At 39.8% G+C, this 23,471-nt stretch overlaps 2 protein-coding genes across 4 annotated transcripts in view; both read right to left on the minus strand.

Annotated features, from left to right (window-relative positions):
* Window positions 1-6,556, minus strand: part of huwe1 (HECT, UBA and WWE domain containing E3 ubiquitin protein ligase 1) — a 49,005-nt gene extending 42,449 nt beyond the window's left edge. The window contains exons 1-2 of the mRNA XM_080763228.1: window positions 6,498-6,556; window positions 4,318-4,387 (exon numbers count right to left, since the gene is read on the minus strand). The gene's annotated coding sequence lies outside the window, so the exon portion shown is untranslated. The remainder of the gene's footprint in view (window positions 1-4,317; window positions 4,388-6,497) is intronic.
* An 803-nt stretch (window positions 6,557-7,359) lies between these two features.
* phf8 (PHD finger protein 8) lies at window positions 7,360-22,936 on the minus strand. Of its 3 annotated transcripts, none has more exons than XM_080763998.1 (22): window positions 22,666-22,936; window positions 21,722-22,029; window positions 19,494-19,579; window positions 19,175-19,304; window positions 17,718-17,878; window positions 17,246-17,387; window positions 16,561-16,747; window positions 16,057-16,219; window positions 15,862-15,949; window positions 15,614-15,720; window positions 15,429-15,520; window positions 14,525-14,614; window positions 14,160-14,426; window positions 13,939-14,021; window positions 13,643-13,824; window positions 13,330-13,415; window positions 13,022-13,143; window positions 12,555-12,892; window positions 11,635-11,730; window positions 11,440-11,549; window positions 10,975-11,338; window positions 7,360-9,052 (listed from the first exon to the last, which is right to left on the minus strand). In XM_080763998.1, exons 2-22 carry the CDS (start codon window positions 21,817-21,819, stop codon window positions 8,964-8,966), a joined length of 3,081 nt encoding a protein of 1,026 aa, XP_080620124.1. In that variant the 5' UTR covers window positions 21,820-22,029; window positions 22,666-22,936; the 3' UTR covers window positions 7,360-8,963. The 3 variants fall into 3 exon arrangements, with proteins under 3 accessions (XP_080620124.1, XP_080620122.1, XP_080620123.1); XM_080763996.1 differs by having other exon boundaries at window positions 14,160-14,438; XM_080763997.1 differs by having other exon boundaries at window positions 14,160-14,438; window positions 22,661-22,936.
* Window positions 22,937-23,471: the final 535 nt, after the last annotated feature.

The raw sequence follows: 23,471 nt of genomic DNA on the forward strand, positions 1-23,471 counted from the left end.
AATCCACCATAGACAAATGGTAAATTTATATAGCGCCTATATCCAAGGCGCTTTACAGAGATTGCACGCACACACACACACACACACACACACACAGAATTGGCCAAAAAATGATGTATTCGAACAATTTTCGAATGTAAAATGTATACGATTTTGAATGTATATTAATATTGCAGAATATGCTGTAAAACTCTCTCTCTTTATCTATATGGTCCGGTCCTGTATGGGTTGGTTGGTTGGTTGGTTGGTGCTGAGAAATGCACTCTTGAGTCTTGCGAGATCAAATGAATGATTCATAATTATCTTAAAAGCCTAATTTTTGTATAATGTTTTAGTTTACGTGGCACAGAGTCTCGCCAGAACTCACTCAATTATATTGTTATTTTTTACATTCGAATATGGAATATTCGTTGGCCGCACGCACGCACACACACACACACTCTCTCTCTGGGGGAGCCCGGGTTTGAAGTTGGGAACCTTGCGGTTCCCATCAGGTCACTCTACCGCTGAGCCACTGCTACCTACGACAATAGACATGTTTTGACCTACTTTCTGTCAATATAAATAAGTTCTGTGCAGGTGATTCGTTTTCTTAAGTGTTTGAATGTATAAGGGCTCATTGGAAATCACTCAACGGTCCTGTGAAATTCTACATAATGCGGCAGGAGGCAGCAGGACATTCAGTTATTGAAAGGGAGTGCTTCCAAACTCTTAATGCTAATAATGACCTGCAAAGAATTTAATGTGGACTTTTATGAAGCAATAACATGACAGATAGGCCTACAAAGAGGATTACCAAAGCTTTCCGTACAGCTTCAACATTTGTGAGGTTAACATAGTTTAATCAGATAGGACTTTCTGTTGGAAGAATGGGCTGTCAAGGGTTGGTATTGCAACTCAGACACTAGATAGCATTAAAGGCATCAAAGTTGCTTGTGGCTACTAGCTGACCAGTGACCACAGGAATGATACTGTGGTAAATCATTAAAAAAGCAGAAAATGTACGTATCGTTTACAGGTGTTCATGATGCATTATTGCAGCAGGTGTTTATTCTGCTTAAAGTCGTGTACATATTCGTTTATGCTATGTAAGTTTTATGTATGCTTTAGCCTCATGTGTTGAAGCAGTATGGACAGAGTTTCTTTCCCCGACAGATATTTATATAGTTTTTTCATACAGGAATGAGACTGCTTTTAATATCTTACAAATGTTCTTGTGAGGCATTGTGAATTTGTATGGCAACATTTCTGATGGTAAAGTATATATTTCTGCAAAAACAGCCAGAATGGTGATGGTAAATGCCAGGACCTTCCTGCAAACTTTTTTTTTTCCCCCAACACAACAGGAGCCCCTGAGATGATGTGGTAGTCCCAAACATACCCCTGCTTCTATGCCGCACAGCCATACCTGCCAGTGTCAACTTTTGAAAATAAGGGAGATTTTCAAACACAATAAGGCCCCCCACTCAAAAGAACCCAAAACAAAACACACAATGAATACTCTGTTAGCTACTAGGCACTAAAGCACTATTGTGTTCTTCTGGGCCAGCCTTATTATGTTTAGAATGTCGCTCAATTTTTATACGTACGTGCGCAACTGCGCGTGCACGTATACACACACGTATTTGTATTTTTTATAATCAGTTGCGTTCAACATAAATCCATGGATATTCATAAACCAATAAGTGGGATGGTGCAGTAACAAAATGTACCAGACCAGTGCAACTATATGTAAATGCACCAGACCAGTGCAACTATATGGTGCAAAGGCTAACATTGGTTATTAAAATTAAAAACGCTTTAGCATTAGAGGAAGGAAAGAAGGAGGGAAGGCAGGAGAAACACTAATAGCTGGTCATGGCTACATACTATAGGCACGTCTAGAGAAATGCTTCAGTAGATTCTTAGTTGGGGTTAGGCACTGTTACACCGGGAACGATGTGTGATTAATGTGTGATTAATTCATCCAAACGCGTACATCCAAACGCAAAACACAAAAAGATACAGGGAGTCAGGGACACCAATCTTTATTAAGTTCAGTAAGAAATCATTTCTTACTGAACTTAATACAGGTACTAATCTGTATGAATGAGGCATCAAATTATCAAATATATGAATAGCTTTCATGGAAATTTCCAACATGGGTTTGGTGCGATTTAATGAATACCATGATTTTAGTTATACATGTAGGTTAGGCAATATTAGTATTGTTGCGTTTGAGGCATGGGTTAATTAGGTGTGACTTAATACATTTTAGTCAGGGTTAGGCACTGTTATTATGGTTGGTTGAATTATTAATACATTTTAGTTAAGGTCATTTTACTAATTGTAGTCAAAGGTTAGGCACTGTTATGGTTACACTAAGCATGGCTTAGATGCCATTAAAACAATACGTAATAAAATGCACTGTAGTTGGCGCACATGTTAAGTTCCTTTCCACCATGGAGACTGGGGTTACACTGTAGTTAACTGGGTTAACATGGCCCGGACCACCAGGCACTTAGGTTGTGTAGCCTGACAGCACGTCGTGGGTTCGAGTCCCGATCCCGACGGCCTTTGCTGTGCGTCACTCCCCGTCTCTCTCCCCGTTTCCTGTCAACCTAGTGTTCCATCAATAAAAGCATGAAAAGCCCCAGAATAAATCTTTAAAAAAAAGGGGTTAACTTGGATCTATCATTATATTGAGGAGGACGGAGGATGTGCTGTATAAACAAAAACTAGAGCTCAAGCTGGAAAAATCGCACTCATAAAATACATAAAGTATCTGTATCAAACAACATACAACAATGATAACATTCACGTTAACCTCCTTTAAGGTTAGCCATGGGTTTGGTGATCGTTATGGTTAGGATAATGATCTGAGGAGGGTGTTCAATGAGAGAATGTGTGCAGCTTTAACAAATGTCAGGTTCCATCTAACCATGACCATGTAGTGCGTGTGGATAAAGCTTCTGAAATATCACGTCAATTGAAGGGACAATTTATTTTTAATCTCCTACTGACATCAGTAGAGCACGAGAAACATTTTTACGTTTGAGCACATAGTAATTTTTTCTGGGTTTGGCACAAGTAATTCCAGCCATAAACCAGTTTCTCTATAATCTCTAGTGAAAGAAATTACCACATCTGCTGCAGCTAGAGAAAAGACAAAATAAATAAGCCTAATAATTTAGTTGAATATCCACTGAATCACTGAATGAACAAGTGTTCATATCATAAACTTTGCCAACAGCTGTAGCCAGGTCTTCAACCCTTATTAGAACCACAAAGCATGAATACTGAATGATAAATGAATCATGGAACTGAAGAACAATGTAATGGAGACAGCAGCTGAACGTACCATTTGCATTTGAACTTGTTTGCTCTCGTCTAGCTGAACAAGCAGGGTGGATTTATAGTAAGACCTGTTCTTCAATACAGACACAAACGTAATTTAAATCCTCTGCATCCTAAACTATATGTTGATACCGGTACATATAGTTTTATAGGTAATAATAATTGTTCATAACAATGATCCGGGAACACTAAGATGATGGCATCCTGGCTTTATGTCCTAGAGTCAATCTCAGTGCAGTGAATGTTAATGTTTTCACACTTTGTACTGTGGCACAGGAAGACCATATTAACCCATTTAGACCTGTATAGGACGTTATATCTTTCAATCTAGGACAACCTCTGTGTCTCATGAGTTATTGCTAAACATGTGTATTTTCTTTAAAATTTGAACTTTGGTTAGAAACATCCAGCGCACAGATGTTCCTCAGACAATAAAAATGGGCGGCAGTGGCTCGGTGGGGTAGAGAGTGGCCGGTGGCCTGGTAGAGTGGCTGGATGGGAACTGCGAGATCCCAGGCTCCTCCAGAGTTAGTGTAGATGTAGAAGTGTCCTTGATCAAGACTCTTAACCCCTAATTGCTCCCGATGTGCAGGTTGGTGCCTCCTTGCATGGTTTCCTCTGCCATCGGTGTATGAATGTGTGTGTGATGCACAATCTATGTAAAACGCCTTGGATAAAGGTGCTATATACTGTAAATTTACATTTACCATTGAAAATGGTAAAATGGTAACGGAAGCCATTTCGTGCAAATATCTGTTAGATTCACAGTTAGATTTTATCCACCACCCATCCATCGTGCATCGAGCTGTGAATGCGTTATGCACTTGGCCTATAGACGAATCTACAGAGCGGCAATCTTATTCTGTTCTGATGGCTAATAGCGTACTACTGTATCAATGTGCCTCAGCCTAAATAGTTCACAGCATCTTGGCAGAACAGGCCTTCACAATGTAACCATTTTTAGCAGTACATTGTACATACCACAATCTGCTTTGGTTCATTAGCTCCATCATTCTCCTCCTCGGCTAGTTTCGTAGTCTCTTTAAACTCTCTGAAAGAAAGGGGAAACAAAAAAAGATTAAGACCATGAGGATAATCTTTGAAGTTCCCCCTACTGTATACCAGGCGTAGACAGAAAAGTTTAAAATACATGAAATGTTAAAAAGGTAAATAATGTCTGTGATCATCAACAACTAACACAAGTATCACAAGTTTTACTCATTAGCTGAGGATCTTATCCACATAAACTTGCAATGACTGATCTGAATGAAGGTTCAGTGTTTTCTCAAGGACACTGACAGACCAGAGCAGGAATTGAATTGTGATCATTTGCATCGTATAATCAATATACATTAACCACTTCCTTCTTTCTGATTTTCCCCTTCTTCTACAATAAGTGCGTTATTGTCCTCTGGCTAGCGGCCAGAAAGTGTCTGACTTTTTCCTTTTACTGGTCCTTATCCAAACCAACTAAACCAAAAGAGTTGAGCTGCTGATCCGTGGGACTCAGCTGGATTTAACAGTGCACAATATATATATATTTTGCAATTACATGTTCAGGCACAGAGAATGGCTTTAACTGTCTTCTGTTTGTACCTGATGTGTGGTGGACTGAAAATAGTAATAGCCTAACCATCTCAAAGTTTGATAAGGCTTTTTTTTGTCTCTCCCACACTGGTAGTGTGCTCAGTCAGCTATGCTCGTGCATGTTCATGTTGAAGTCACGTGAATCAGTAAATATGAAAGAGATGAACACTATGCAAACTACTGTGATTGGTCACAGCCAGGGCACATTATGAAAGGAATAGCTTCACTTAATATAGTAGTGTTTTATACAACTCAATAGTGAAAACCAAAATCAGCTTCAAGGGAAACAAGGATTCAAAGTTGTTATGGTTGATCGCGTGGTGGCAAAAAAAAAATTATATACATTTGAAACCCAGAAAGAGTTCTATCAAATCAGTCAGGTTTATTTGAAATTAAACAATCAACATTTCAAATTCCATTAGTGCTTCCACATTGGCCCGTGCTTTGAGTTAGTCCTGACTCCTTCCTTCAGCTTAGTAGTGGGTTTGTTGGCATGTAAGCAATTATGCCAGCCATTGTTACAATGCAGATTGATTTGGGGGCATGCATGCCTAGAAAATGAAATTCTTTCACAAGTGTATAAGGTTTCAAATAGACTGGATATATCGCACACCCCTGTCATTATTCAAAACTTGCTGATAGGAAAGTACTGCTGGATTGCATGTAAAGTTCAAACTTTGTGGCAGAACAGCCAACTGCAGTTGAACAAGATGGTTGTTTAGAGACGCAGTACGTCTTTTTCGGTCCAAAACGTGCCCCAAGATTGTAACGTTATTTTAAACATTTATTTTAGTAGGACAAGTATTCTTGTTCACCGTGTAACGTTATAGACAACACATTTATCCAAGATGAAGAAGGCAAGACACATACATGTTGACATCCTCAGCATCATACAGAATGCAGGGATGTCAGGCCAGCTTCATCGCTTGTCTGACGTAGTTTGGCTACACTAATTAGCAAGCTTCCATCAATCACTTTACGCCGGTTAACGTTTGCTAATGCTAACCTCACCGGCACCGCAACAGTATCATCATTGAAAGGTAACCCTAACTTGAGTACACGTAACGTTGACAAAGTTAGAAACTGAACAACGTTAGCTGGCGTGAAGTTATAGCACACGGACATAGGCGAGCTTCCTCCCGTCTGCTCCAAACTGGCGTTAACCGCGAGCTGCTTACTTACATACAAAATGTCAAATCCGCAATCTGACACTGGCTTTTTCTCACCGTCGTAAACGTTTACATTTACCCAACAGTACCACACAGCACACAGACATAACGTGCACATACCAACACATATTGAACCCGAGTGTGTGGCGTGTGTACGTATGTTAGCTAGCAAGCAAGCGGCCAGCAGCACACAATGCTCTATCGGCGGAATCGTGGCTAAATTAAAAATGGCGGTTTACACAGCAGAAAGGTCCGGACTTTACCCCTCAAAAGACGATGGCTTTGTAGGACATTAAACACCATTTTAGATAGAAACTCAAAACAGCAATTAGCTAAGAGAATGAATGTACAGCCTTCGGAGAGTATAGACCAAAACTATAGTGTGGAATACATCTGTCTGCTTACCTCGGTGCGTGTTAATTTCACTTCTCCATCTTGCACTAACGCGAGTAGTAGGGCAGTTTATTTCTCGCGAGAATGACCGCCGCTGTCTGCGTGCGTTACCCTAGGCACTCCCTTTGCTAAAAAAAAAACTAAACTAATCATGTCTATTATTTTGGGCCGGGGCATATCTCATAAGTAGGGTGGGTATTCACCTATGGTATTCATTTGAATCATTTACTACACATTATCGCTACAGTGTGTAATGTGCACACGAAAAGCACTCGGCACAATGCTTTTAGCTTTGAAAAATATACTTTAATTCATCTCGATATGAAAATGTATTCAAACTGAATGAAACCCATGGGATAAAGATCCGACATTTTAACAAACAAATGTTTTATCCCAAAGTTGACTGGGAAAAGTTGCTGTTAGAATAAATGAACAGCTGCTGTAGTAATGCTTAAACAAGTCACCACTAAAGTATGGAGAACAATAAAGGAAACAACCCTGAGAATAACTGTGTGGTCGACTCCACACTAATCAGTCAAAAATTATCACTGGAGTGGTTTGTTATTACAAAGACCCATGAACTGTACCCACCATAAAGTAAGGAATAGCAAATAAAAATTCATGGGAAGAAATCAAACTGATGTAAAGACTAGATGTGTTTAATACAACATGTTCCCCTTTATATCTTTAGGATGACAGTAAAACTCAGTGAATTCAATCTTTGAAATGTGTATAAGAATATTGGTCCAAAAAAAGCAAGCAAGCGCATCCATGGAAAACAATCCATTCCATGTTGTTATACTATATTGGCCCTTTAGAATAAAAATATCATTTTTGGTATGGGGCACTCAAATAATTTCAGTGAAAGAAAAGCAACTTTGCCCAAGGTGTATTTTATCTGTTCCAGGCCGTATTTGTATTTAACACATCATGTTTAACATATACAGTACACTGACATAGTGTGAATATCAACAGTATTTAAAATAACTAACAGATTAAACCAAACAAGGGCAGTTTGTTTTAGCGCAATAAGTTCATTACATTGACAATACTACATGAACAAACTAAGCATGACATATTTACTGCATACAAATAAAATAAAATAAACTACATACCGTTTCCAAATACAGAAATGCATCATTTACAATGTATGTTAAGAAAGATTTCAAACAAAGTCTCCTGGAACTATAAAAGAAATTAAATTACAACATTTATTTACACAATACATATCAATCCATATACCTAATCCCAACCTTAAATGTCTTCTCATAGTTAAATCTACAATTCCTTTTGATGCTAGATCATTCCTAAAAGAAAAAGAAAACATGTCTCTAGAACTGGTCGTCCATGAATGTTGCTCAGACATGGGATGCAAATTATGATAAACTGAGAGGCGGTCTCTTCAGCTCACATTTGACTGTTTTGTTTAGCTATATAAATAAATATTTACAATGACTTGAATGAACCAGTAAAAAATAATGAAACAATGAAGATACATGTTTATACAGTTATTACATGGCTGACGATGCAGGGAGGGAAAAAACTGAAATTTACATATAGTTGAAGTGCTGACATCAATTACATAAAGAAAAGGAACTATAAGGAGATGGCAAAAATACTATATTAAATAAATATGAATAAATAAAGTTGCATGATGCAATGTCTCCTTGGAAAGACAATTTTGGCATCAGCTTAGCACTTTCTATTCAGGTATTAGGCTATTTGTAATAGTTTGCCAACAGCAGGGACAACATTACATTGTTTTAAAATGAAATGTAACATGTGGCACAGTGGACATTTACCACATGCATAAAAACATTTGCCAAATTCTGTCTATTCGATATAACATATAACTACTGGTGTTATATTATATATCATCATGACAATGATCTACAGTATGCCACTGAAATGCAAGGAAAACTAAAACTGGGAGAAAGGACTAAAAACAGTAAATCCTGTCCAATTAACACTATTTTACCTGACAAAAAAAAAGTTCTTTCCCTTTACAAATTAATAACAACATTATAACCTCAATGCCTAAATATAAACAAACTCAAATAGCCTAAAACCTCAAATGAGTACATCAATTTAACGTGCTAGCTAGTCTTGTTGGCTAAATCCAAGTCTGTAAATTTGGAATTACTACTTAATTCTCGCAAATTAATTTAAAAAAAATAGTAGGATTTACCCACTTAAAAGTTAGTTACCAAGTGTGAAAAATGTTTAACCATAAAATTAAGTCTTGTTGGCTGTAACTTAAGGTCTCCTCAAAATAAGCAATAATGTAATGTTATAAGTGGAAGCACAGTGTGAAAAAGATAATGTGTATTACGTTTATGAGAAGATGACATAACTAAATAACTGTAGTACAAAATATAAATCACTATCATCTGAAGCAGTAACTTCCTTGAAGCCTTCTATAATAAAAAGCCATTTTCTTCGTTCCCATGTAAAATCTTCAGCCACATTTCCAACACCTCACAAGAGAAGCTTGCCATTACGGTGGATTTTCAGGATTTTTCCAAGTCTCTGTTTTGCAGTCGCAAGTCCTTTCTTTGGACGCTTCCCTGATAAATGAGGGTGGAAGGAGAGCAATGAATTAGAAATGGTGCTGTTGCTAAAATTAGTAACTACTGGTTAATAGACAGTAGACACTATACATTGTCTGTTGTTCACTGTTGTTCACTGTTTCACCTCGATTGCGTCTAAACCCTAACATTTAACACCACCAGCAGTGAGTCCTGCTGGTGGTGCATGTGTAGAAGGCAAGTCCGTTGATATCGATTCATATTTCACAAGATTTTACAAGATTTCAGATTATTTTGATATTTGACCAATGGCCATTGATAATGATGTCACGAAACCCACGATAGACAATATCTGAGTCTGAGATAATCAATATAGTCCACAAATGTTCATCTATGATAAATCACAATATCTGTGTACCTGAAGAAATACCAATAAAGAAGGCAAAAAGCAGGAATTATGTATTTATTCACAGAATTGACATGAAGATGAACATTTATCAGATTCTTTAAGCTGAATTCCAATACCCAATATCTCGGCCACTTGCTCACTCACACTCGGTCACTCCAGCATGGTGGTGTATGTGACAATCGTGTGTAGACGCCCAGGGATGTTATCTGCTAAGTACGAACATGTTCGTACCTAAAGCTTTACACCAAATATGAAAAGGTTGAGCCGAAAATCACCTTTTAACATTGGCCTGTTGCTAAGCAACGCCTCCGTCACCCCCAGCACCAGGATTTTTGCACATGGCCCCCATAGACCTCCATATGCCTCATGTCTCTGATACTACGAGCAATGTCCTTGGGGATCGTCATCCATCTGTGGTTCGGATGTGATTTTCTATCGCATCACTCCCGACGTTAACGTTTCTGGCGAAAGGTAAACAGTGTGAGCTACTGCTAATATTATGCTAATATTCCGGTAAAGCGGAAATGAAACAACCTATATATATACACGAAAAAACCCTAGCAGGGTTTAACTACCATCTCCCGCCACCAGGTGGAAGACAAAGTTAAAGACCTCCACCGTAAGTTGTTATGTGAAGTCCACAAGATGGTCAAATATTTCGGCACTGACTGGCAGTGACTGAGTGTAAGTGAGCGAGTGGCCAAGATTTTGGGTATTGGAATTTGGCTTTAGTGTGCATCACAACCTGACCAGTTGTACAGTACATGAACAACAATTTGCATAGTGCCTCTGTAACATAAACTGACAGCAACCTACCCACGACTCCATGTATTAGTTAGTTCTTGGTTCCAGCCGGACTTCAAAACTAACTTTTTTCACCGCCCTCCCAAAATACTAATTCAAATATATTGATACCCAGTGCCAGTGAGTGTATTAACAAAAGGAAGCACGACAAATTCGACAATATGGTAGTATACATTTCTTTGTCTCACCCCTACAATGACAACTGAGGCCACTTTTACACAGCAACGGTCTCCAGAGAAAACGGCAAAGTCCTTTTGCACTCTCACTCTCACTTTAACAGAAAACGCTGTAGTGTGCATGCCAGGTGGCTAGGTGGGGGTGACACACTGCCAGATAGGCAAGGCATGCATGTCTACTACAACCACTTCCGTTTGTTTACATCATGGTTTGGTTTACATTCATCAATGCAGCGGCTCGCTAGTCGGTACATTTGTATTCATAGGATAAATGGGGCGAGGGAGCACAGTTTGCTCATCCTAGAAACCAAATATCGACTACAGCTCTACACCAATGTAATAAACATAAGCGCAGTGGGCCGACATGAGCCATGATGTCACACGTTTTGCGGATTCATCATTTTGTCCGTTTACATGGACACCAGGCGGAGCGTTTTCAAAGATTTCCACCCTGGAAGGAGTTTGCCGTTTTCTATGGAAACCATTCTAATGTAAAAGGGGCCTGAATTTCTCTCCTTGGATCAATAAATGTTATATCATTGGCTGTGAAGTGTTAAGCCACCAATGCTTACCTTGACCAGGTCCTGTGGTGCCTTGGCTTGTTACGCCTGCAGGAGTCCCGCCTGATGGAGAGTAAGTGCTGCTGTTCTGAGGAGAGAGTGAAGGTCGCCTAGAAGTGAGGAAAACACCGGGGGCCATGGCTCCACTGCCTCTGGGTCCTCCGGGGCCAAAGGGTCCTGGTCCTGCTGTGTATTCATGGTCCATCAGACTGGCAGAGTAATACTCCATTCTCCTGTCTGGACTGAAGTTTGGTGCAGATTCTGGAGCTGCTGGAGGAGAGGGTGGAGCTGGTTCTACCTGGACAGGAGGTGGGGCTACAGGTGCAGGGGGACGCGGCTTTTTGGTGTACTTTCTCTTGGCAGGTTTCTGCTGCTCCTAAGTCATAATAACGGACCAAAAAAAAGATTAGAGCTCAAGTTCAATGCCACAGAGTTCATAGGTTGGTTGGTTCAGCTGATACTGTCCCGTTAACTCACCTGTTGTGCTAGCTTGGCAGCAGCAGCAGCAAGGCCAGTTTCTACTGATGCTACTCTAGCCCCTTCCCTTGGTGGGCGCTCCTGTTTTGGAAGGGTTGGAATCACCCGGGCTACAAAATGGCAACAAAATGTTTAGGGATCAAACCACCACAATCTTAAAACTGATGTTCTCTGTTATGCAACTATGTTGATTACCTTTGGGGCTCCAAGGCGTGTCATCCCAATTTTTCTTCCGTTTCATCCTGGCTTTGTTGGCACGGTCCTCCTCATCAGACTCCAAGGAGGGGTAAACTGAAAGACATATTTGAGAAATAAAACAATAGGTTGATCATTAACTAATTGTAAATGTTTGTGCTGTGACCTGCCTTGACCATCAGCAGGCACAAGGAAAGTGTGTGTGTGTGTGTGTGTGTGTGTGTGTCATGTTGACCGTGAATGTGTTCATGTGTGTAATTTATATTCTGTGAACTTGTTTGGATCCATGCAACTGACTTATTTTGCGTACATATGAAAAATAGTTGGTCCCAACACATTTAGTGCCGGAAGTGCTTCAAAATAGGAGCTCTGGGGTGCCGGAGTTGTCTGATCGCTTTTACTCTGAAAGCCATGAACCGGAAACACTTTCCTAAAAAAGTTGACTTGACAAATTGACCTAACATCCCGATCGTTTTAATTTATACGATATATGATTCAAAAAGCGTTATATTTGCATATTGCATATTTTGCGGGAGAGACGGATGAGGAGCAGAAATGAAGCGCCAGCATATCGATCCATTCATCACCACGGAGAGCGCCCTGGATTAGGATATACGAGTCATTCTTTCCGCCGCGCTAACATGGGAGTCAATGACAAGCTAATAATTGCACAGAGCGTTAGCATATGGCAAGAGAAAAGCCAAAAGTCAAAAAAATAATAATAAGAAGAATTCTGAATATTCTTATCTCGCCCCGTATCTTTGAGGGTGCGCTAGGACGTCCACAGACGTCGAAGGCACTAATTCTTTCTAATCCTTATGACGGCCTGAGGCGTCGTATGAACTGAAACGGTTAAAAAATATATATAAATGTGGAAATAAGGAATAAAATAAGGGAATTAAAATGTGTATGTCTCTCACCATAATCTGAGTCTTTGAAACAAGTGCCCAGAGCCTCTTGCTCATCTGGACTGTCGTCCTCACTCAGATGTCGGGCGGGCTTTTTGATGGCCCGTTTCCCAGGCCGCTGCTGAATGGCAGGCTTCTTCTCAAGATTTGACCCTGACTTTTTAACTCCAGTCACCCACACTGCCCTCCCTCCCTTCTCCTTGACCACTCCCAGTCCCTCGGTCAGGCCCCCAGAGATGGAAAGGGGAGATGAGGATGAGGAAGAGGACGACGAGGAGGAAGGAGGGTTAGCCATGGAGAGCATGCCTTGGATTGCATCTCGGGTACTGGGAGAAGCCGGTGCTTCCTCACTGAGTCAAAGAAAAGTAAAATGATGGTTACAAAAGCAAGACAAGAGACAGGACAGTTTTACCCTGAACTGGTACAAAAAAGGTTCAATCTTAGGTTTTATAATGCTTTAACTACACTATCAAACCAACCTGAGTGGAGCAGAGTCCAAGCCTGCCACTTGCTTGCTGGCTTTCAACAAGTCCAGAATGCCTCCAGCTCCACCCTTTACTCCATGGGCTGCCAGTACCTCCTCATCTGTGGTATAGTCCTCCTGAAACCACATGAGCATAAATGCATAACACAGTTATCACTGCTGTATGACAGTGGTTCTATTTTTGCCGTACGACACCGGTATAAAACAGACTTTAGACAAATAATGATAGAAGCGCAGAGTATCGGAAGGTTTGATTATAAGACATATTGCATTTTCATTTGGATATTATTCATATTATCTCACCTCAATGTCAAAGTCCACCTCTCCTGGCTCTCTGATACGATTGGGGTCAGAGCAGGGTTTGGCTCTGGGAAGTTTCCTAGGAAGACCTGAGAGGACACATATTTTTCATTCGTTATACAGCTTTCAGTGGTTATAGTTCAGTGACTCCTAAATCAAATGAAATATTCCTTTTTAGAGCAAAAACGTTCCGTTCCCCCTTACACCATTGTCGGGAGAAAGAAATGGCAAGACTGTGGTTTCACATCATTAAACAAGTTCTCCCTAGATCAATTAAAATGTTCATAGTTCTGTTGAGTCAAGATTGAATCTTTACCACTTAGTTTCTTCTTCTTGCCAGATGCTGCAGGCTTGCGCCTTGGAGGCGGAGTTTCATCAATCTGCAGCTCATCCTCAGATTCAAAGTCAGAGAGGCTGCTAGACCCCTCCATGTCCAGATGCTTGTACTGTCCAGCACTTCCTGCTCCGTTACTGCCACCTGAACGGCTTACTTTCTTCCTACAATCATGGTAAAGATAAGATCAGCAATGAAATAAAGGTTGGGAAAGAGTGCCACCTACTGTATAGTAAGAAAATATAGAAAATGATGAGATTTATGGACTCAAAGCTTACCCTTGAATTTTACCATTGGTCAGTACCAGTTTTAGCTTGCTTTTATTTAATTTCCCTTCAAACCCATCCAGTGGTAGGTCCAACTAGAGTGCAAGAAAACAGAATTGTGAGCAAACAATAAGGATAATAAGGATAGAGTGTAATAAAGATAATACAAATGACTAGTCCGTGTACATTCTTGGTGTCTTCTGTGTGAAGTGTGAAGTCTGCTGAACTCGTACCTTATTTTTGTTTTTGGACTTCCCAGGTTGGAATTTCTTGAGTGTGTGCTTGGTGTGGATCTCAAGGAGGTCCAGTTCTCCCGCCTCTTTTAGTATAGATTTCTGGCCCTTCTTCTTAGTTCCAGGGGGTCCTACAGCACCTGGAACATCTTTAGGTTTGGGACCTCGCTTTTTGCCAGGGGGGCGGCCTGAACTTTGAGAGGTGGTCAGTGGAGCTTTGGAGAGAGGCGAACCAGGGAATTGAGTTCCAGTGCGGCCAATATTTTGCTGAAAGATGTCCTTGGAAAAGAGAGATTTGTTAGAGACTTTTACTGCATGAAAACTGTATGACGAACTGTAAGTACATTTACTCTTCTGCCAATTACCTCAACCAGGCGGATCTCCTTGGCCAGGTCCTTTATTAGCTGCGTCGTCTTGATAGTTTCTGGGATCTCCACCTCATGGTCACTCAAAGCCTGAGTGTGAGAAATTCATAATCCATATATGACAGCATAATTTCTGGCAAAAAGAGCTAGGGCCCTATATACGCCAGTACCTTTACCCCTTATCCCTTATCCCTAAACTAAGCGATCTACATCGACACGTTGTGAGCTTGTAGATCCTCATCATCATCTCATTCTGGCCAATCACAATTTGCGTCCTCACTTTTCCATCTTCACTTTTGTCTTCAATGTTTGCGTTTACACAAACCCGGAAAGCTGTGCATAGGAGGGACTAGCGCCCCTCAAAAATTTTAAAATTAAAAGACGTTTAGAGATAAGGGGAAAATAGGGCCCATAGTGTATAATTCTATAATTACTGGCGAATCAAAACATTTTCCAAAGCATACTAAACCTTTTAGTTTGGGATATTACTAAACCTGATTTTTTTTATTCAAACTTTCAGGTGATAAACCAATCTTAAAATTACTTTCCACAGTTGTTGAATTGTTGTACTGCCAGTACCTTTAGAAATAAAGTCAATAAAGTATTACATTATCTAATGGCTCTTTAAAATGTCAGTAGAAAAATAATTACTAGAACAGTCAAACCCTAATTTTCAGGTACTTTTCAAATCAAATTGTGCTTTTAACTGCATTACACACAATGGTAATATAATTTTGACAAAAGTTATGATGATTGTCATACAGTACTGAAATTAATGGAAACCAATGGCTTTCTGGAAGGTAGGGGTGGGAGGAATGTTATGCACTGGAAAATGGCCACCAGTAATATATATGTCATTAACATATTAGTATGGTCCTTTCAGTAAACAAGAACTCTGAGTGACCTCTTTGCGAGTCCAGGTACGGAAGGCATTGTTCAGGGCCTTTGCTCCGTGGACCAGGTAAGTAGCAGGATGTCTGCGGTTTTCTCTCAGACCTGCAAGAGAAACCAGCAAAAGCGTTAGTGAGATCGCAAAAATGTATTCATTGCTAGTAATAAAATTCATGGGAAGGCAGTGAGGTCCCTTACCTCTAAATGTATCAAGAAGGTGCTTTCCGACATACCAGCACATAGTCTCAAAGTTGGGGAATTTGAAAAGGTCTGCTGTACTTAATCTCTTCTCTATTTCATATGCTCTGAGGGTAAAATGCAGCACAAATCAACTTGTGATAAATGGAAACAGCCACAACCTGGAATATATATCTGTGGATAGATGATTTGAGACAAGTTCTAAATACTACCAAATATACTGTCAAACAGAACCAGAGGGGACTAACCGTAGCTGCATGTCAATGTTGAGACTGTGCAGGAAATTCCCTCCAAAAGCCAGGCAGTCTACTGGAGTCAACACAGAATGAATCCATCCTGGAAGACAGACAGAGGAGACAACATTTTAATCCCACTAGTGCAATACTACAATTACAACTACTGTGTATGCAAAACCTAAACAACTAACAAACATTATAGCTAACCTGTTGGGATGAAAAGAGTGTTTCCTTGTTTGACAGAGCATTTATAGCACATGTCAACTTGATCGCCGAAGAACATCTCATTCTGACTCGATGAGGCGTTCCAACGCTCAAACAGGGCCAAGTTGGCTGGTGTGGGTGAGATCAGGTAGAAGATTTTCTCACCCTGAAGAGTGGCAAGGATACATGTCATACTGTTATTTATGTCTTCAAATCAAAAGCTCCAATTAATTCGTCCAATAAAAACGCATTCTCAATTAGGTACAAAGACATAATACAGTAATTAAATGTACAAATGCATTTTGGTGAAAGAAAGGTGGAAAGCCTCTTGATAATATTGTTCACAATAGTATGCACTATTTTGAACAATATTATCAATAATATTATCAACATAACGTTTTTTTTGCATGATGCTCTCGCTTTGTTAATTTATGCAAGAGTTCACCCATTAAAACCAAAAAGAATTTATCTCTCTCTAAGTTAAACCTTTGCATTTTCCCCACTTACCCTCAGAACATGATACCACACTGAGGTGCCTCCAAAGTCAATGTGGAAGTCTGTGTAGCTGTCCTTCACTCCCATCAAGCAATACTTTTGCACGTTAGGGCGCTCAAACACAGACTCCTCGGGCCAGAGGTTTTCCACCCAAGACAGTTTCCTTACGATCTTTGGAGTTTCTACCAGGTTTGACAGCCTGAAACAGGAACACATTAATAATTTATTTGACCTGAACTCTCAAGAGTTGACATACATACATTGTATAACATTCAGATGGTTAACTAGTTGAGCCTGAGGGAGAAATTGTATTAAACCACTTACTGTACCCATACAGTAAATTAATGGACTATGGGTCACTGATCCATAATGAACTCCAGATCTCACTACGATGGATTAGGATGTTATCTGTTAATAACAGTTGGTATACTCTTGCCGATCCATCTGTAGCTAAACAATCCTCTTTAGCGAGAAAGCTCACAGTTCTAACAGGAACAAATAATTTAAAATGTCAAAAATCTTTTTAAATGTAAATAATAGGGCTAGACTACAGTTTAAGACCCATAATTATTTTTTGGTTAATAATTCTTCATTACATTAGTAGGGAATACAAATATGGCATTGCGGTGGCTTCAGATGATTACCGGTACATAATATTCCTCCTCAAGCCAGAGTTTATTATAATATCCAGTGGTACCTAGTCTCAGAGAACTCCAGGCTGATCACATTGAGTACTTTGTCTCTGTTTGGGCGGTTGTAGTATTCCACAAAGTCTCCTAATCGCATCTTCATATCACTTTGACGAGACACATCAATGACATCAATTTCTTTGTCGGCACCTAGGATCAACACATAATCAATTTATGAATGAATTTATATTCAATAACTGATTTTCAAGCAAACAATACAACAAACAACCGAGGAAATAATGAGACAAAATATTTTTTCTGAGCCTGGGAATCTTAATGGCAAAAACATCCAGGGAACAATAAAATATGTTATTTAGGACAAAAGTAAATCTCCCTGGCTGATAGGCAGTTGTTACAAAGTGGATTGTTTGAGGCGAGCCATCGTTGGCATTGTGACCGTGACGAGTTGTGGATCGGCTAAACAAAAAGAAAGGGTGAAAAACGTTAGTCTTGAGCCCTGTGATCTGGCTAGAGGCATACCGATGTAGTGTTCCACATCGCTGACACCAAACGACGAAGGGGGCAGGTTCATGCCCAGGCCATCCCGCCTTAAGACCAGGACAGGAACACTGAACGAACGTTCCTCTAGAAACTCAACTGTCAGCTGGGCGCCTGAGGGCTTCAGCAGCACCTCGTCCGCACTGTCATAAAATAAGTCAAACACACACGCACACAAACACACAGACACACGCACAGAGACACAGACACGCACACATGATTGTGACCACAATATTTTTCTTTAAATTTTTAAGTTATGGACATTAAACAAAAACTTTATTCTTCAGAGTTTTTAAAATATTTGTTGTGGGATTATGCTGTCATTATGATTTTTCAAGTATTACATAAGAGATGCTGTATCAGCATCTCTCATGTAATAGTTGAAAAATGTTAAATAAAGTTGCATAAGATGCTTATGACATTTTAAGTACCGTAAGTTAAAAGTAAAGATTTACACTCTGGACAGCCAATACAATCAAGTTGACATTGTACAGTAGTCCTGCCCTGCCATGGAAAGGGTGGTGCATCGTTGGTTGTCAGTTCTCAAAAACGTTCCCTTTCAACAACAAAAAATCCCTGTTAAAGGATAGGTCCAGGTGGCTGATTTTGACATTTCTATGTGTAACAATTGCAAAAAGAAATTACTGACGGAGATTTGATTTATTTATTAGATCCCGATTAGCTTACTGTGAGTCACAGCAGCTACTCTTCCTGGGGTCTTAAACATATCATCATCAAAAGCATTTCTTATTACATACATTCACATTCATCCAACACTACAATACATCACAAAACAACTACGTCTACTACATTTGAGAATGTACTGTAGTAGACGGATCACGCTTACTAATGAGAGAATGCCATTCCAATGGCATTGGTCCTTGTTAACAACATTTGTTTTTTTTAAACGTTACAGATTCATTACTTGTTACTTGAATTTGTGTGTCACATGTCATAGTCTGTCATGTCAATCATGTCCTGCAATTCCGGACCAGCGCTTTTCTTACCGTAATCAGCTGTTATTATCCAACAACCAGTGGTAGAGGCGATGGGGGAAAAAAGTACTCCATCCAGAATGCAGTAGAGCTCAGAGCATGCACACTGGGTCATAGGCTTGTTCGCCTTTTTACAGAAGCCCCTTTGGGACAAAACACTGTACATCGTATATTTGACCCAGCATGCACGGTCGGAGCTGCAGTGCACTCTGAAAGGAGTTATGTCATTTTTCACCTGTATCACTAGTTATTGGATACAATACCATCGGACTACAGTAAGAAAATGGTTAATCTGGAATTCTCCTTTAAGTACAACTTTGGTATTCTATTTTATGCAGAAATACATCAAACCAAAGAAGACCAAAGACCCCTAAACACAACTACCGGTAATTGAAATTTTAAATAGAATGATTTGTGCACATGATGCCTCAAATGTAAATGTACCTTGGGAATGTGCGGCTGCGTAGCTCCCTGACGAACTGTGGACTTCCTGTCTTGACAGGTCGACTTGGATCTCTTGCTACACTAAGACCACCATCTGCTGCCTGCTTATTTCCCCCACGGCGCTTACGCACTGCATGGAAGAGAGGGGAAAGACAATCACATTTACACTGTCAAAGACCGTCCAAAACAAACACTGCCGCAACCAGCACAACACACAGTATTTAGTTGGGGCATACAGTGTTAGCTGTACTGTAAATGACCACAGAAATACTGCATGCAGTATGGCATGAAGGCAAACCCAGAAAGAACTATAACTTACTGACAGATGGCCCATGGGAGACCTGACAGTTGGGGCAGTGATACAGATCAATCTCTGCAGCTTTGTCCTCCTCCACTCCAACACAACTGCAAAGAAAATGATCAATTATTACACAATGGAATGCAGAATAGGTTTATGATCAATTGACCAGGTAAATGTGTTGGACTTTGAGGTTGTCACAATAGTCATGTCGAATTATGCCCAGAACTGATAATGGCAAAAGTTTTTCCATAATTCACAAGTTACCATGCGGAACTTGTAAATACACTAGTGACTAGATGTAGATTATACAATACAACAATTTCCAACATCAAGTGATGTGTAATGCTGGATACCAGCACTCACGAGTAGTCCTTTAAGGCACTTTATTGTTTAATTGTCAGCGTTGTATATGCTGTAAACAAGGCTAAGTGTCACATTTATACTGTCCGACGGTGCGACACAATCCCCTGTCCGGGTTGATACACACAACCAGCTAAACCCAAAAGTGCAAACACAATAAATTAATGTACATATTCAACAAAAGATGTCCAGATAATGTTTAGCCAAAAGACTTCGGGAATTCATAAGGCACCAACTGCCGGAATCAGTCTTTTAGTCCATGTTACAAATACTTGAAATACATAATACATACTGTATATCCAATCCAACATTATTAAATAAGCTCAAAGGGCATAACTGGCTGAGTCCTTAAAGAGGTGGGGGGAGTTAAGGCAGATGAAGGCCGTTGGCCAAAACGCGTTCGTTGTGTGTGTGTGTGTGTGTGTGTGTGTGTGTGTGTGTGTCCAAGTGCGTATGTACGTCGACGCTATAGGTGGCGTCATATACCAAGTCTGTGTATATATATATATATATATATATATATATGTACCCCAACGTAGACTCCATCTATATAATGGTTGATGCCTACGGAAGCCTTTAACATTGGTCCGGTTCGCATAGCAAGTTAGCAACGCCCCACTGTTCCAACTTCCAACTATAGGATTGGAAATAAATTCACAGTGCAAAGCAGTGGAAGGGAGGATTTTCAAACCATCATAACTCAGATTCTAGGCTCGCTGTCCTTGGTGGATTTTCTGCCATCCACATTTCGGATTTAATTTGTGACTTTGTACTGCGACGCTGGCGCCATGTAAACGCTTCTGACGAGAGGTGTGTGCTTGTTCCAATGCTGCGGTGGTGTGTGTAACAAGAGTGTGTGGGGGGCGGGCAAACTCAGACTTCTTAAAGTGAGCGTGTATGCTGGCCCCTGGAGCTGGGGTTTATGCTAACAGCTAGCGGTAGAGATAGAGTTAAAGGACTACTCCGTGAGTGCTGGTATTCTCCTTCTTCTAAAGTGATTCCTGACCATACACCCGGAAAAATGTTCTAAGAGAATGAGACAGGTGGAGTTCCTTCTTTCCGAGATACAAGAAGAAATACAAAGCTACGCAGCATATCTGTTACTTTGTAGCTTTGTATCTGAAGTTGAAACCATCTCAACTTTTTTTGTAGCTTTGTAGCTGTTACAAACGTCTGATGCATCTTTGTATCTTCATGTTCCTGTCTTCCATTGAAAATCAATAGTAGACTGTATCTTTGTATCTGTCTAGCCGCAATTTGCAAAACTAGATCTTTTTTGAATATGTTGAATCTAGAGTTGCAACCCGAGCCATTGACAGCTTATTGATCCAAACAGAATGATTCTGTATTAAACAACGTTAAACTCACCAACATTGCAGCTGTACTAAAAGCTTGAATTCCTCTCCATCTGCAAAGTGTTTGTTTCATAAAAACCCACCCTAGACATGTTATGAGCTACTTGATGATTATTTAGTGTTGGAGTTTGGAAGCGCTTGTTTCAATAACGCAACCACCTGCTGACTCCTGCATTATGTGCAATTTCAAAACACGTGGTACGCAGGGTCGTTGAGTGATATCCAAGGAGCGCTTCCAAACTCCAACACTTGCACGAATGTCTTGACAGAAAGTAGCTCATAATAACATGTGGATTTTTATGAAACAAACACTTTGCTGATAGAAAGAGGATAATTCAAGCTTTTCATACAGCTGCAATGCTAGTGAGTTTAATATCGTTTCATACAATCAGATTTCTGTATGAGTTGTCAAGTGTCAATGGCTGTTGTTGCAACTCTAAATTCAACATATTAAAAGAAAATCTAATGTTGCAAATTGCGGCTAGTATCTGCTAGTGTGAACAGCTGTGACAGCATTAAACACTGACTCACCTCCCATGGAACCAGTCTTGACAAATGTCACACTCTATCATGAAGCGTGTCACATCATATGGCAGACGACACAGGCAGTACACAGGTACTGAGGCCATACTGAGTAGGTATGGAGATGGTAGATCAGCACCGCCTCAAATATCAGTCAAAAATAAACTCCAGGTGACAGATGCTATGCAATGTGTGGAAGGTGAACCGAGATCCTGGGCAAAGCTGTTACTGGTGGTGAACAGAGCTGCGCCTCCAACACCTGACTTTCAGATTCCCACTTCTGGCAAACATGGCACACACAGCATTCACCTGCAAACCTGTTGAAATACAGCAGCACAACGAAGAAGCTGTGAGAAATATGAATGGAAGTTTAATGTTTTAACTACTACTTAGCATGTATTGTAACCCTGAGCACAGATAGTAACGTCCCTTTGTTCAACGTACAGAAAACGAGCTAAATAAGCGTCAAGTCCTAATAGTTAGCAAGGTAATCTTTGCAAATTTTAGTTAGGTTGAGATAGTATAGTTTGCTGTCAAACAAACTTTTCACCTTGGTCTTATTATTACGTTACATAAAATCCGAGGCGCGGATAACTTGCTGAAAGCACACAGAAATAAAAAAAACAACCAAACGACCCGTCTGATATCTAGTGTACCCTGCTAGCTGATTAACTAGCTGTAGCTTTCTATTTGTAAACACTGGATGTTGATAGTACTGCCCGGGGCGCTAAAACATTTAGCAAACACGCTAGCAAGCTAGCCATGCTATGTTACTTAACGTCAGATATCAGTTATAAAAACAAATCGTATCTTCCATTCTAATACAAAGTAATTGTATTTATGTTATATCACAATTTCACTCAACAGCAAAAAAAAGTATTTTTTTAATATGCTCACAAAATGATTTGTTTTTAAATACGTTTGCTAAATCGTTTGTTAGCAACTTACCATACCTTGTGAGCTAGCGGTCAGAAGCGGATCAAATCCCTACGATAGCTCGGGGGTCGATGCGGCCTTATTGTTCAGGGTAAATTAATCACAACTACTGCCACCACATTCTATTTTAACAGCTATGCAACGTCCAAATATAATGAATCATGTCCAGAAGTTAACCCTGGCAAGGGCGAAATAATGGAAAAGACACCTATATTAAAGCACACTGACTGGAAATAAATGAGCACATAAACGCATCAGCGCCATTTCAAAGGCAACAGCGCGAGACGTTTGTTTCGTTGCTGACTGTCTGTTGTTGAGGGAACAATAAAGTTGCGCCTGTTCACAGGGCTGCATTCAGCGAGACGACGTTGCGAAATGGTAATAATACCCTTATTATAACTCAATTGAATAATACGCAATGCCTTCTGGCTCTGGTGGAAAAACTATAAGTAAAAAGTATCAATACCACAATCTAGAAATACCAGTTAAAAGTAAAAGTTGTTTAAAATTAACTCAATATAATTAAAGTAGCCAAAAGTACTTTCGGCATAATGATCATTCTGCATAAAGTCCCATTTCACAGTTAGGTTCAGTATATAAAAAAAATAATGAAAATGAAAATAGTAAAAGCTCACAACACATCACAACTCATTATGAGCTTGTAGATCAGCTAATGCATTTTTTGTAAATAATAATAATAACGCAACAATACGTTTTGATGTTTAACTCCATCATTTATTTTGATTAGTTACAAAACATAAATAAAATCAACAGTTGAATTAGTTACAATTTACAGAGGCTAAATCATATGCAACATACTTTT

Source organism: Protomyctophum bolini (assembly GCF_963924005.1).
Source record: "Protomyctophum bolini genome assembly, chromosome: 5".
In the NCBI taxonomy this organism is placed as follows: Eukaryota; Metazoa; Chordata; class Actinopteri; order Myctophiformes; family Myctophidae; genus Protomyctophum; species Protomyctophum bolini.